The sequence below is a fragment of the Schistocerca serialis genome, chromosome 4 (genome assembly GCF_023864345.2).
Source record: "Schistocerca serialis cubense isolate TAMUIC-IGC-003099 chromosome 4, iqSchSeri2.2, whole genome shotgun sequence".
Lineage (NCBI taxonomy): Eukaryota > Metazoa > Arthropoda > Insecta > Orthoptera > Acrididae > Schistocerca > Schistocerca serialis.
In genome coordinates this window covers 901,113,560-901,129,006 of record NC_064641.1, presented here as the reverse complement: position 1 = coordinate 901,129,006, position 15,447 = coordinate 901,113,560, and the positions used below count along the sequence as shown (strand labels likewise).

The 15,447-nt window shown below is 43.4% G+C and overlaps 1 protein-coding gene across 1 annotated transcript in view; it reads right to left on the bottom strand.

The window, feature by feature from the left end:
* Nucleotides 1-3,398: 3,398 nt before the first annotated feature.
* LOC126474832 (arylsulfatase B-like) overlaps nucleotides 3,399-15,447 on the bottom strand; it is a 367,147-nt gene continuing 355,098 nt past the window's right edge. The window contains exon 12 of the mRNA XM_050102309.1: nucleotides 3,399-3,701. Within this exon, the coding sequence (XP_049958266.1) occupies nucleotides 3,399-3,701 (303 nt within the window). The remainder of the gene's footprint in view (nucleotides 3,702-15,447) is intronic.

Here is a 15,447-nt window from a genome sequence, read left to right as displayed (position 1 = left end):
AGGAGAAAAACACGCTATAGTACAAGTACCGATGTAGCACACGTTCATTCACAATGAATTTGTAAAATCACACTTAACGAGACAACTTACACATGAAATGTTATTCCCTTCGATTTCACATCACAATCAAAACGATTCGTACGTCCGAACACCACACAAGTCACCATAATAGCGCAAAATCCTTCCAAAAGCGAGCGACAAGCCTATGCACACAAGCTTACAGCAGCAATGTTTTGGTCGGATTGAGATGGCTACCCTCGGCTTCACATAGCTTCACAGCTGTGACGTCACGGCGTCTCCCTCTATTCTTACCTCCATGGAAAAGACAACCAAGCAGCCACTTAATGACAGACAACATATCAAACAAACATGTCAGTGGAAGAAAAGGAAAACCATTGCAATCTAAACACGAGGTGTAGCACGAGTCGATACACGGCTCAGCATTAGTGAACGCGATGGTGAGAGTATTTTAAAGATGATTCCAGTAGGGTCTGTCTAGAGTTCGTAGAGCGGTGGGCTAGCGTTACCAACCTACAATTGTAAATGAGAAGTGCAGGGACCAGAGATTTGCAGTCAGCGGCAGGGGCGGAGGCTAGGCTACTACAATACAGGAACGTGGTAGGCAATCCGCCTTGAGAACATCTCCCACCACTGAACGCTGAGGCGACCGTTCGAGTGAGGGCATCTTTCAGCACTTTTTACTGTAAGGGCGTAGAGGTCGCTTGGCCCTCTGGTAGCGTGGATAAAGGTATTGGCATTGCTTAGTTCATCTCGAGGCTGTGATTAATTTAATTAATTTCGGTTTGCGATGCATAAGCAACGGTCTCGTGTCCCCCCTTTCTTTGCATTTTCACTTAATTACATGTACCTGTATGTAACAGTGAATGGAATGCTTTCTTCTGATGGAGAAGACACTGTGTGAGCATGTCTCCCATTCACCAAAACGTAAAAATACCTTCACCGATATTACTGCCGATTTGATTCTATTCTGTAGTGGTCAGTGCGCCCAGCTGAGAATTGTCATTTTCCATTATCTTGTTGGAGGTATCTTCTTGTATTGTGGTGTAACATTTGATCGTTGCCCCCACTTGGCTTAAGTTCGCTGCCGCTTTTAAACAGTGCTGTTCATTTTATGGATCTTAAAACAAAAAAACAATAAATATCTATATGCGTAAGGGACTATAGAGCAATTTCAATTTTACTATTTTTATCTGATTGTACACTTTAGCCAACCATGTGGTCTAAATTTAGTTACTAAGGCTATGTTTAACTTCGGACTTTACATTCTTATTTCATTTTACATAACGGTTCCGGACACACTTCCCCAGGCCCAACAAGTGTCCTAATCGCTCTTTGCTGAATTCTCTAAGCATCTGAATACAAATGAACTGAGCTTTCTCCTCTTCCCTGCCACGTCGTCTCTTACTTCTTGAAGCTGACCTGTGTTTGTTTATGTTTGCTGAATATCCTTGCCCGAGTGCATGTTAGGGGGTGACTGAAAGATCCATTTGGCAAAGTATTCATTTGTTGTTTTGGATGGTATATCCACCTTGATGTTGTAAGTGTATAAACATGTGTTATTCGATTCAGTGCTTGAGATATACAACGTTTGTTTGTTTAAAGTTTTATTGAATATAAATACACAGAGCTCTATATTAGCTGAGGTATAAGTCACACATAGACACAATTGTAAATAATATTCAAAATCAATAAATAATGTTTTCATTTAAAAGCACTACCCACTGATGCTGTACCACACGATTTGGTAAACATGCACTCTGTCAAGACTCCAAATTGGATTGGGGGGGGGGGGGGAGGGGGAGTGGAGTAGGTCTGTTTCTTCACAGAGTAGAAGGTTTTTTCTCGACAACTATGATTTTATTTTACCAATGGAAAATCTGAGAGTTCTTAACAGTTGTGGCCACTGCGAAATACCTCAACAGGTTTCGAAGTGCGGTTCACAATGGAGGTTTGTAGAAACAGATAATACTACTCGAGTATGAGAGGACGCCAGATTTACAAGGAGCAGAGATTTTGCCTGGCCAATTGGTAAACTACACGTCTCGCAGTGCGGTTCACAAAGAGGATTTTTAGGTCTCGATAATATTATTATTGCACATGAAGGCAACTGATCTGCGAGGCGCACAGATTTTGCCTGCACGTTTGTTAAAGTGACAAAAGATAAAGATAGTTATTTTTTAGTTTAGATCACGAAAGCTGGAAATTAATATTCTTGATAGAAAACATTATGTCCAATGTTATGCTCATCACATCAACTATTCTAAAACCTGTTTCACATTATTACCGACGTGACAATGAATTTTGATGCACAATCTTCAGAAACGGCAGCTATTCTTTGACAATTATATGGCTATTGAAAAAGTGATGATTTTTATTCTCAAAGGACAGAATTATAATCCCATTTGTGGGTGCTTGAGTGTGAAATAGAACACCATGACACTCAAAATAGCTCCACGTCAGTCTCACAGAATATCTGTAATTGACAGTAAAACAAGGAAGATTGTGTTCTAAACACACAAATAAATAATGAGGTACCATTATAGTGTATTCAACAGGAACTTCAAGAGGAGGTCCATAGCGAGATTCCCGAGGGCCTTCAAGATCGGTTTCAAGAGAGCGGTTCAAGACAGTGTACAAGAGGTTTTTGGTGCTTGAGTGTAAAATTGAACACTATGACGGTCAAAATATCCACATGCTAGGCTCACAGAATATCTGTAATTGGAATTAAAACTATATTCTAAACACACTAATAAATAATGTGGTACCATTTTAGTGTAATCTACAGGGACCTCAAGAAGGTTCTTCCATAAGAAGGTTCGTGAGGAAGTTCAAGATTGGCTTCAAGAGATAGGTTCATGACAGTATACAAGAGACTGCATAGGAGAACGTACAAGAAAGGATACAATAGAGGAGTTCAAGACATTGCTTCAACTTTTGGGTATCTAACACGATTTTGACACAGGGCTTCAACAGAGGGGTTGAAGAGAGTATTCGGGAGGATATCCATATTGAGATTCGTGACAGTGTTCAAGGGATGGTTCAAGAGATAGTACAAGCAAGAGAGGAGTTGAACGCAGAGGTTCAAAGGAGGGGTCAAGACAGGAATTCAGATGGGGGCTTAGAACTAGTTTCCGAGACGGTGATTCCCGAGGTATTGAAGACGTTGTAGTTCAAGAGACAGTACTATGGTGGGTACAAAAGCATGTGCAAGAGATGAATGTGTTACTTAGAAGTTCTATTAAAAAAGCAAAGCTGTAACCAAAATGCACAAAAATAGCCCAGAGAAAAATGGCGTGCGTCCAACAGCACAGCCACAGATGTGCTCGTCCCAACATGAACCCCAACAGAGCTGAAGGGGACCCAGGCGATATGGTCGCTCAGTGGACGAAGTCCCCCCAGGTGGTCCACGTGTTGTTCCAGCGCGCAGGGTCCGCATTATCGTCGGCGTCGACGTTGAGCGGCTGCCGGGCTGTCCGCCTGTAGAGGTCCAGCACCTCCTCGAAGCGGCGGCCGAAGCGGCCGTCCGGTCCCCTGTACAGGTTCCGCCTCTCGCAGGGGTCCGCCTCCACGTCGAACAGGCACGGCTCCACCAGCGGGTCGCACTCGACTGCCTGTCCGTCGTCACCAGGGCACTCCACCAGGGCGGCGCTGCGAGCGGCCGCCACAGTCTCCCCCGTCACCTGCCAAAGTCACGTAGTTGTTGCAGTGGTATCGTATGGCGCATAGGTAATGAACATGTTAACGCAGGACGAACATACACCAACGTAGTAAAAAGTAAATACATGACAGACATCAGAGAAAGTGATGGGACGATGACACCAAACGGTAATAAATAAGTCGCAGTAAACCACTTTCCAGCTCTTTACACACAAGAAGAGAAGAAACGAGGGGAGAGCAGTAACCGTGTGACATGAGGAATTCATAAATATTACAAAATTGGATGTGTATGTGTTTTTGTGTGTGTATGTTGGTATGTGTGTGTATGTGTGTTCCATGTCCACTGGACCGATTTCAACCAAACTTGATACACATATTTCTTACTGTTAGCCAATAATGGCTGCATTGGGAAGAACGAGCTACCTATGAGAGTCCTGGAGATATGACGTCATGAAAAAGGAGATGTGTGGAAAAACTGCCGCATCATGCATGACGTTTAAATTTATTACTCCTGCGTTACTCCATTCGCAATAAATTTCGCTGACAGTATCCGAACATGCCGCTAAATGCATCTACAAAATGCACGGTAAGACACATAGTTTAGGAGATACGATGTCTTCAACAATGAGATGCATGAAGCTCAAATATACCGAAGCGCTAAAGAAACTTGCATGGGCATGCATGTTCAGATACAGACAGAATTTGGCGCTGTGGTCGCCAACAGCTATATAAGACGACAAGTGTCTGTCACAGTTGTTAGATCTGTTACTGCTCCTACAATGGCAGGTTATGAAGATTTAAATGAGTTTGAACGTCGTGTTATAATCGGCCCATGAGCAATGGGACATAGAATCTCCGAGATAGCGATGAAGTTGGGATTTTCACGTACGACCGAGAGTACCGTGAAAATCTGGAATCCGTCAAAACATCATATCTCCGACATCGCTGCGGAAGGAAAAAGATCCTGCAAGAACGGGACCATCCCTTCCGCGAATTGCTCCTGCTTTCAATGCTGGGCCATCAACAAGAGTCATCGTGCTAACCATTCAACGAAGGCCCTCTTGTGTACCCTTGATGACTGTACGAAACAAAGCTTTACGCCTCGCCTGAGCCCGTCACCTCCTACATTGGACTGTTGGAAACATGTAGTCTAGTCCGATGAATCTGGTTTCAAATTGTATCGAGCGGATGGGCGTGTATGGGTGTGGAGGCAACATCGTGAACCCATGGGCCCTGCATGCCAGCAGAATAATGGTGTAGGGAATGTGCATTTGGAGTGATACGGAAATTTAAGCAGGACAATGCGACACCCAACATGTCCAGAATTGCTATAGAGTGGCTCCAGAAACACTGTTCTTAGTTTAAACGCTTCCACTAGCCACGAAACTTCCCAGACGTGAACGTTATTCACCACATCTGGCTCGCCTTGCAACGTGCTGTTCAGAAGAGATCTCCAGCCCCGCGTACTCTTACGGATTTATGAACAGCCCTGAGGATTCATGTTGTCAGTTCCCTCCAGCACTACTTCAGACATTAGTCGAGTCCATGAAACTTCCAGGCAGATTAAAACCGTGTGCCGGACCGAGACTCGAACTCGGGACCTTTGCCTTTCGCGGGCAAGTGCTCTACCAACTGAGCTACCCAAGCATGACTCACGCCCCGTCCTCACAGCTTTACTTCTGCCATTACCTCGTATCCTACCTTCCAAATTTTACAGAAGCTCTCCGGCGAACCTTGCAGAACTAGCACTCCTGAAAGAAAGGATATTGCGGAGACATGGCTTAGCCACAGCCTGGGGAATGTTTCTAGAATGAAATGGCAGAAGTAAAGCTGTGAGGACGGGCGTGAGTCGTGCTTGGGTAGCTCAGTTGGTAGAGCACTTACCCGCGAAAGGCAAAGGTCCCGAGTTCGAGTCTCGGTCCGGCACACAGTTTTAGTCTGCCAGGAAGTTTCATATCAGCGCACACTCCGCTGTAGAGTGGAAATTTCATTCTAGTCGAGTCCATGCCACGTCGTGTAGCGGCACTTCTGCTTGCTCGTGGGGGCCCTCCACGATGTTAGGCAGGTGTAAAAGTTTCCTTGGCTCTTCAGTGTACATGTGTTGTTCATTACATAGGCCAGTCAAATAGTAGCTTTCTCGTACCATAATTGCGGAAGTTTGTTGCTCGACGGTTCTACATCGTTTCAGGGGTGCTGAATCCCAATTTGATGTTTGTTGCGATGCAGGACTTTGGCTTGATGACGACAAACGAAAAGAAACCCAAAATATCTGCCCTTTTTGGGTTTTCCCTTATATCTATAAAATTCCGCCATGGTCGAAGATGATACAACATTAAAGGAGATAAAATGTCCTACAAAATGCACTATTCAGTGCTGATTGTCTGACGAGTGGTATCCGCGCTAGAGCGCGCTAAAAAGCGAAAAGCGAAAAGGCTAAAAACGCCAACTCCCACCCACTACAACTCGATTAATACACTTGTTCTCATCGAATACCTCTACACCACACGGGGCATCAAATTTCCTACAAGGGTGCAGGAAGCAAGGAGAGAAGAACGAAAAATACCGTCTGACCCCTGTAGCCACATGACTGTTTACACTCCGCTATCTTCATCGTTGCTGTACTTTCGATGTATTACGCAGAAAAGAGGTTATTTTCAATGACTGGAGATGAATGTGATGAATACATTACCAAATTTACAACATATTAGGTAACTGACACTGAATAGAAAAATGAAAATGAAAAGTGTACGTATTAGCATACATGTGTCATGGAACGAAGGCATTTTGAACTCAGAGATCGGTCATCACATCGAGTAGATTATATCGAAAACAAAAAAGCATTTAGTGATGGGGTGTGGATATAACAGATAGATAAGTTATATAGTGAAAGATCAATGTATGAAGAAATACCTATACTTATATGCACAGTTTGCTTGTCCCCGTTCCACTGTTGGTGGCCTATGCCATGTTTCTTGAGCACTAGAAGGTCCAGGTGAAGGTTCTTGGGTAATCGAAGGTGCAGGATAAGTAGCAGGGGTATGGAAACACCTGCATGAACAGTGAGTTTTTGGTGATCTTCCACCCAAGAAATTGTAATTGAATGATCGATGGTAATTTATTACGATAGAGAAAGATTGATTATTAGAGATGCAAAAATATTACACGAATTAATATCTTCAATCACCTTGGATGTTTCGGACAGTGGTACTGTAAGATGCTTATCCAGGTAATCTTCGTCTTCTGTATCGAGATTGTTGTTGATGTTGCAAAACGATCCTTCACTTTACTGCCACATTTCCGAGAAAACAGTTATGCTCGCCTATCCACATAACGACGTTGGGACTCTGATAGTACTCTCGGGAGAGAGGGTTTTCTGTTTGGAAATGGATGCCAACACATTTTTGGTCAACTCCGACCATAACGTGAAATGAAATCTCATCTCTGCAAGCTTGACTAATAAAAATTGGGCACATATTAAGTCAAGTGTTTCATTCAGTACTGCCACCTCCTGACATGTGTGCTACTCCTGCACACTGTAAGGATAAAAACATGAAAGAAGTAGAAAACGAAAGCTGATGTCGACGAGAAATTAGAAAGAACCATCCACACATGCAGGAAGTTGCCAAACCCAGATGGATTTTTATTGCTGTTAGGATACGCAGATGCTATTCTTCAAAGAAATGTGTCAGAATCTGAGACACCCGCTAAACCCCCTTGGCATAACAGCTGATTAGGATTTTGGAAAGGACCAAATAAGGTTTGAGTCAGTTTCACCTTAAAATTGTAATTTATTGTAATTTAATAACACATTTACAACCAAAGCGGCACATAGCCGAACTTTTACAAGTACGAGTTTTCACGGCTGAAGGCCCCCAAACAAGAAATCTTAAAAATCAACAAGGTAAATTTCAAGTGAGTGGAAACAGTCAGCTACAATTACAAATAAAGTAACACATATATATATATGCGATGAAAGCCTCAAGACAAGGGTGGAGAGATAAACATAAACAAGATGAAACATAAACGGCTGAAGGCCCACAGTAAAATTTTCAAGATTATAAAATAAATTACCATAACCTTTCAAAGACAGAAGGCCGCAATGTTTAAGCTTAAAAGGTAATTTTAAGCATAAGGTTCCAAGCCGTAATGTTTAAGCTTGAAAGGTACTTTTAAGAATAAGGTTCCAAGGCTGAAGGCCCACAATTAATTTTCCGAAATAAAAAAAATATATATATAACCACAAGCCTTAAGTTTTAAGCAGCTGAAACCGCACTGAAAGAAAAGACAACACAACGTCAATAACCTTTCAGCAAATATCCACTTGCCGGAATTAAAAATTATTTACATAAAACACTATAAAACCAAGAATTTTTCTTTTATTGGCTATGATAGATTATAAACACACAGTTAACACCGGTGAGAAAGACAGTAAAGACAACTGCACTCAGAAGCCCCCAAGGAGTTGGTCTGCCCTCATTCTCTTTGGTGAGACAGGTGGTGAGCCCAACTACACTTGATCCGTCGGAACCTAACCAAGCGACAGCCACGGACCGCCTGACAAACGACTTGCTTGACACCAATCGGTACATGAGAATTCAAACACAAAATGTTATGGGAGTGATTATCCACAGTCAAATATGTATATGTATTAAGCTGTCAAAATTACACACCGTGTTGGACTGCGACAACAGGTGAGGAAGGGACACTGCCTGAAATTAAGTTACTGGCCAGGGCAGGTAACTGTAACACTAACGGCAACAGGGCAGAAAATTCCGCTGGTGCACTTGAACTGCAATCAACCAATATAGTTAATTCCACCACATGGCGGCTAAATTTGAGCAATACCAACACTTGGTATTGCTCACAGGAAAACCTCCCCAACAGCGAACCACCGAAACGAACCACACAACACGAATAGACGTGGCTTGGGTACTTGAAACCACTACTCAACTTTGACGTCCTGGGTCGGTGAACCACGAAGCTCGTAGCGATCGGACAGCTCCACACACTTTCTGACATTGCGCAGGGACCGCCAGCGGATCCAGCTGACTGCACCTCGTGGAGGTAACTTCCCTGGTCCGCAGCAATCGACCGACTGCCCTCAGACCCCTAGCCGGAAACAATATGCACGATTCTAAAGGTGGTACACGGTGCAAATATCGATACACATCGCTGCTGCCACACATAGTAACAAGAAGAACCACAGCGTAACTGCAACAAGGGCGATATACCAAACACAGATAGTCAGCCAAATTCACGAAAACGCATAGTCGGCGAGCAAAAACTGATTTTCTTTTTCTTGCAGTGTCACGGCAATTAATTCACGCACTTGGTGATACCGGTCATTACGGGCCACCTTCAGATCATTTAAGCTTATTGTCGAGTGGCATAGCAACTTTGTACCTACGTACAACAATCCCAGAATTAGCGAACAGTGGCGGTAGAAAGAGTCTTCGTCACCATCATACGTCATATAAGCCTCTTCCAGACTTTTCGTTAGCTTTCCACTTCCAGAGTTGTCCTGTTTGTTCTTTATGTCGACAGTTTTGCTTCCGTCAGTTCATCCACTATGTCGTTTCTTATCACGTTGTAGTGACCACAGAATTCTCTTAGTTCATATCCAATCACCTCGTCTTGCTAAACGCCTATGCCCATTTCGCTATCATAATAGTGTAAGGGGTACGACTGTCGGTAGTGGTACGACATGATTACGCACCGCAGGTTCTCTGGAACCTTCAGAGCTTTGCACGCTTTTTCCGGCAGGGGGCGAGGCTATGGAATATTCCTTCAAATTTCGCGTTTCGCCTGGAACAGTGGTACGAAGCACAGCCTCACCAAATGTTATGGACAGGCCGACGGCGGAAATGCCACTTTATACGCGTGGTCACCGTAACAACTTCGGCCGTCCGTCTACGCTTCCCATCCGATCCAAATTCACAACCCGTTACACACTCGCCCACACTTAGGTTTTCCCTGATCTCGCGAAATCGCTCATGGCAAATGCCGGCGTGGTCCCTCTGAAAGGGCGCGGTAGCATTTCTTCCCCATTCTTCTACATCTACAGCTACATCATACTTCCACAAACCACCCAACGGGCTCTGGTGGAGGGTACTTCTGGGATCACTAACTCATTCTCGCTTTCGTGTACCACTCGCGAATGGCGTGTGGGAAGAATGATTGTCGGTAAGTCTCTGTATTAGCTCTAATTCCTCAGATTTTCTAGGGGTGGTCATTTCTCGAGATGTTTGTGGAAGGGCGTTACATGCTTTCCAACTCCACCCCAAAGTATTCTCTCCAAATTTCAATAGTAAATCCTTTGTGATGCTTAACTCCTCTCCTGTACCGTCTGCCACTGGAGCTTGTTGAGCATCTCGGTAACGCTATGGCGTCGACTAAACGCAATCCTGTGAAGGAACGCGCCGCTCTTCGTTGGATCTTTTCGGTTTCTTCTATTAGTCCTACCTGGTAAGGATTCCACACTGATCAACAATACTCGAGATGGGTCTAACAAACGCTTTGTAAGCCACTTCCTTATAGGTGATCAACATTTCTTTTTAATATTCTTCCTACGAATCTCTGTCTGACATTTTCTTTCCCTACTATTTTCTTTGTGTGATCATTCCACTTAAGATTGCTCTAGACAGTTAGGTTCAAATGGCTCTGAGCACTATGGGACTCAACTGCTGTGGTCATTAGTCCCCTGGAACCTAGAACTACTTAAACCTACCTAACCTAAGGACATCACACACATCCATGCCCGAGGCAGGATTCGAACCTGCGACCGTAGCAGTCGCACGGTTCCGGACTGCCCGCCTAGAACCGCGAGACCACCGCGGCCGGCTCTAGACAGTTAGTCTTGGATATACTACAGTAGATATAGTTTCAGTTAGATTCTCATCAACAGTGTTGTTTTACAGTAGTGCGTTTCTTTTCTTATGCATGCTCAATATATTACGTTCAGTGTCAACTGCTAGTGCCTACACCATCCATCTATCCTCTGCAGGTCGTTCTAGAAATCGATACCGTGTTCTGGAGTTGCAACTTGTTTATACACAACACCGTCCTCTGCGAACTGTGTTAAGGAGCTTCCGACTCTTTCTATTAGATCATTTATATACTGAGTAAACAGTAACACTGCTGTCACACTTTCTTAGCGTGCTCTTGAATTTACCTTTACATCCGTTGATTTTGTTCCGTTAAGAGTGACATATTGAATACTATCTGTAAGAAAGTCTTGTTTCCAGCGCAAATCTGGTCAGGTACTCCGTAAGCTCGTATTTTTTTCACCAATCGGTAATGTGCGTCGGTGTCAGATGCCTTCACGAAGTCATGGAACTCGTCGTCAAGCTGTGCGCCGTTGTCTACGGCATGCCTCGATGTGAAAGGAACGTTAATCTCCCTCCCTTCCTGTTGATTAGTCTTCATGCCTTTGCTCACATCCCTTCTGTCACCACCTCTACAGCACCCGTGCCTTAAGAGTTTGCCCACAGGAAACCGCTGACCTGAACACGTTATCCTCAACATGGCACTAAAAATAACGTGAATCATGGCTACGTTTGGTCAATGTGATAGTCGTGATGTTTGTCCGTCTTCACTGTTCCATCTGTCTGGTAACATTACATCCAAGAACTGACGAACCTTCGTGCTGCGGTTCACCATTTGGTGAATCATCACCCGTGGTAGAAAGCCTTGTAACCGCTGCAGCGTCTGCGACGGAAGAGATGTTCGCGGAGACGTGGAAGGAAACTGAGCGTCATCTAGACGTTTTACGGGCAGCAAACAGAACGTTGCACATCCATGAAAAACTTGGGAGCTAGCCTAAAATTTGCAACAAATCGGGTAGCTGCAGTTCCTTAGAAAAAGTTTTTTGTAGTCAGAGTAGGACTTTAGAGTCAACTGTAATGTACTTTAGGCGGCAGTGAACCGAATATTGTGACTGTTTAATATGAGTAGCGAAACAACAAAGGCAGATTTCGATGTGAAAGTGGAATTGAATTTAAATGTTTGTGTAAGCTTGGTTGCGTCTAGCTATTGCTACGCACAAATTCAATAAACGAAAAAAGTACACTCAGGTGACAAAAGTAATGTCGACATAATAGTTTTCTTTGTATGGCAGCGCGTCATAATGTATAAAATGACCCAGAACAAGGCCGCCGCAACCGTGGGCGAAACGCTGTTTTTTTTTTTTTTTTTTTTCTCCAGCAGCAGTAGTTTTATACATTATGACGCGGTACCATACCCAGAAAACTTTTATGTCGACTGACTCTGGCCGCGTGAGCATACGCAATTATAAAAGTTATGTAGCAGTGATATGAACATATTCAGACGGCCGTAGTACGGCATACTCAAGGTATAAAAGGACAGTGCATTGGCGGAACTGTCATTTGTACTCATATGATTTATGTGATCAGATTTCCGAAGTGATTATGGCCGGAAGACGGGAACTAACAGACCTTGAACGCGGAGTGGTAGTTGGAGCTAGACGCATAGGACATTCCATTTCGAAAATGGGGCGCTTGTCCTCGCTTGTTTGGTCCCTTTCCGCAAATCACCCAACCTATTTCGGAAATCGTTAGGGAATTCAATACTCCAGTATCCACTATGTCAAGAGTATGACGAGAATACCAAATTTTAGGCATTGTCTTTCACCACAGACGACGCAATGGCCGACGGCCTTCATATAACGACCGAGAGCAGCGGCGTTTCAATTGAGTTATCAGTGCTAACAGCTAAGCAACAATGGGTGAAATACCGGCAGATATCAATGTGGGCCTTACTACGAAAGTATTTGTTAGTGCAGCGCTGCGGAATTTGTTGTTAATGGGCTGTGGCAGCAGACGACCGACTCCAATACCAGTGCTGACAGCACGACATCGCCTGTAGCGTATCTTTGGGGCTCGTCACTTTATCAGTTGAACCCTCGACGATTGGGCACCCGTGGTCTGGTCAGCTGAGTCTCGATTTCAGGTTAGAACTGAAGCAAAGTTCGAGTGTGGCACAGATCCCACGAAGCCAAGAACCCAAGGCTCTGTGCAAGCTCGTGGTGACTCCATAAAGGTGTGGTCTGTGATTACATGGGATCTTGGTCCTCTCTTCTAAGTGGACCAATCATTGACTGGAAATATTTATGTTCGGCTAGTTTCAGACCACTGGCAGCTATTCATGGACTTCATGTTCCCAAAAAGCGATGAAATTTTTACAGATGAAAATGTGCCATGACACTCGGCCACAGTTGTTCGCTATTGGTTTGAAGAACTTTCTGGGCAGGTCGAGCAAATAATGTAGCCACCCATATCGCCCGTCATGAACCCCATCGAACATTTATGGGAGGTAATTTCGTGCATAAAATCAATCACTGGCAACACTTTCACAATAATGGATGACTATAATGGCAGCATGAATCAGTACTTCTGTAGAGGACCTCCAACGACTTTTGAGCACGTGCCATATCGACCTGTTGCGCTATACCTGGAAGAAAGAGGACTGACACGATATTAGGAGGTGTTCCATGACTTTTGTCGCTTCAGTACGTTATGAAATGTTATCATTTTCATTTAAATGGGAGAAGACTTCATGGTTCGTAAAGAAAAGAGACATGGTTTCTTTTGGTCAACACTGACGGGATTTACGCTGAGCTTGTTTTCTCTACGAGCCTCGCCTTACCCACGCCCGATCGCCACAAGGAAAACGGTTCCAGTTAAGAATCAGCAAAAATACAGGGCCAGGAATGTTACAACAGTCTCTATTACGTCGTCAGCTTCTCGATTTTGACTGATTAGTTCGTTTGTTTTTCTGCCCTTTCTTGTTATGGCCAGCATGCAGCACTCCATTCCTCGTTAAACTACCCTCGATTTTTGAACTGTCTGCGAATTTAACGTTCAAGTTTCAATTACAGTAGTAAGTCAGTACGGTATTGATAGTTCGTTGGCTATAGACATTTCGTTGGAGTCATATTGGGAATTTACAAACGAACACAGCGTTCAGTTTCCCATATGAAGTCCTAGCTATTCCTACGCTAATGTTTACTTGTTAAAGCATTCATCCGCTTATCGTTTTCACTTGTCTAAAGTATATTAATTCCTCAGCTGTGTCTATGGCATAATCAAGAATCTCTACTACTCCGTTATCGGTGTACCAATTACTGTTTTCCCAGCAGGACACCAATTGTTCATTATTTTGGTGTTATTGAAATTAATCTACAGGCTTGCTGTCATATCTACATCATTTATTTCCTCCATCCTCTGCTGGAGTTTTTATGGATCCTAAAAAATCGAAACAAAAGTCTTCAGCCAATCAGATCTCGCTTAGATAACAAATATTGATATATATAATCCTTCTTCGTCCCAGTACGATGATTTAAAGACGTCTTGTAAAAACTGCAAAAACTACTTTTGTTGCAATAAAGTCACTTTGGTTAGCTCCTTTGTCAATTCTCAACTTGTCATTCTCTTGATGTAAGTTATTGGAGGCTGCAGCCTCGCTGTTTTATACATTGCGCAACAAACTGACATGCATTTTCCTTCGGTTCTCAGACGCTAACAGCATATATTTCATTTTGATCATAGTTTATACATCCGATACAAAGTGGTAACTAATATTCGTGGCTTCTTTTTGTGACTTCGTTGACAGAAGAGGGTTGGTCTACTATGCTATACATACTTTTAAAGCAACAGCTCACGAATGGTTTGTGGAATCGAATTTCAAACCGGCACACGCATTTAATACAAAGAAAATTCATACACTGTTGCTGTTCCTACCATAGTCTATGGATTCATAGCGGGCAGTAGGGTCAAACAGGCCAGTGAAGTAGTTCCGAAAACATTTTCCAGAAATTCTCTTGAGCAGATGATTCGACAACCTGCTCGCAAAGGAAATATTTTGTACCTTGTAGCTACAAACAAGCCGGCAGTGACACTACAGTGAGAGAGATTAGTGGCTATGGTGTCATCGTAGGGACGATAGTTACTAGCTAATAAATCAGTCAGTTAGGCTGCAAGAGGTAAAAAATTTCAAGAATCATTGAGTTCAAATATGATTGATGTAGAGGCTTTATGGTCAAAGTTTATATCGACTGCAAATCGCGCTCTACAGTAGTATGAGCCGACCAAGTGGATTATAGTCGCAAAAAACCCACTGTGGTTTAATACAGAAACTCTGAAAGTGCTGAGTAAGCATATTGTTCCAATTTCGGTTAAAAAGACACAGAAATGTTGACAGACAAAAGTTAATACAAACCGGTGCGTCTATAAGAATATCGAAGAGCGAAACCACTGCATTGCCGACATATGTTAGCAAAAGATCTTGCTGACAACCCGAGAAAATTCTGGTCTTCTGAAAAATAAATAAACGAGTCAAAGGCTACTATTCAGTCACTCGTCGACCTGTCTGATGTTGCAACACAACGGAGTATACAGATAGCTCAAGTATTAAATCCTTCGACCGTCGCACAGAGGGCGTTCGGAGGACGTAGAAAAAGACATCTCTATCGTTAATAACTAATTGAAACAGTTGTAATTACGTAATTCATCTGGTAGGATGGAACACCGATTCACTTTCACACAGAGTACTGGACGATATTGGCTTCTTACTTTATCGCGAAGCTCTCGTCCAGCGCAAACTTCCAAGCGACTGGAAAAACGCAAAGGCGATTCCTGTGTATAAGAAGGGTAAAAGAACTGGCCCGAAAAATTGAACACCAGTACCTTTTAGCGTCGGTTTACTACAGAATTCTTGGCATTTCTGAATTCGAATACAATAAATTTCGTTGGG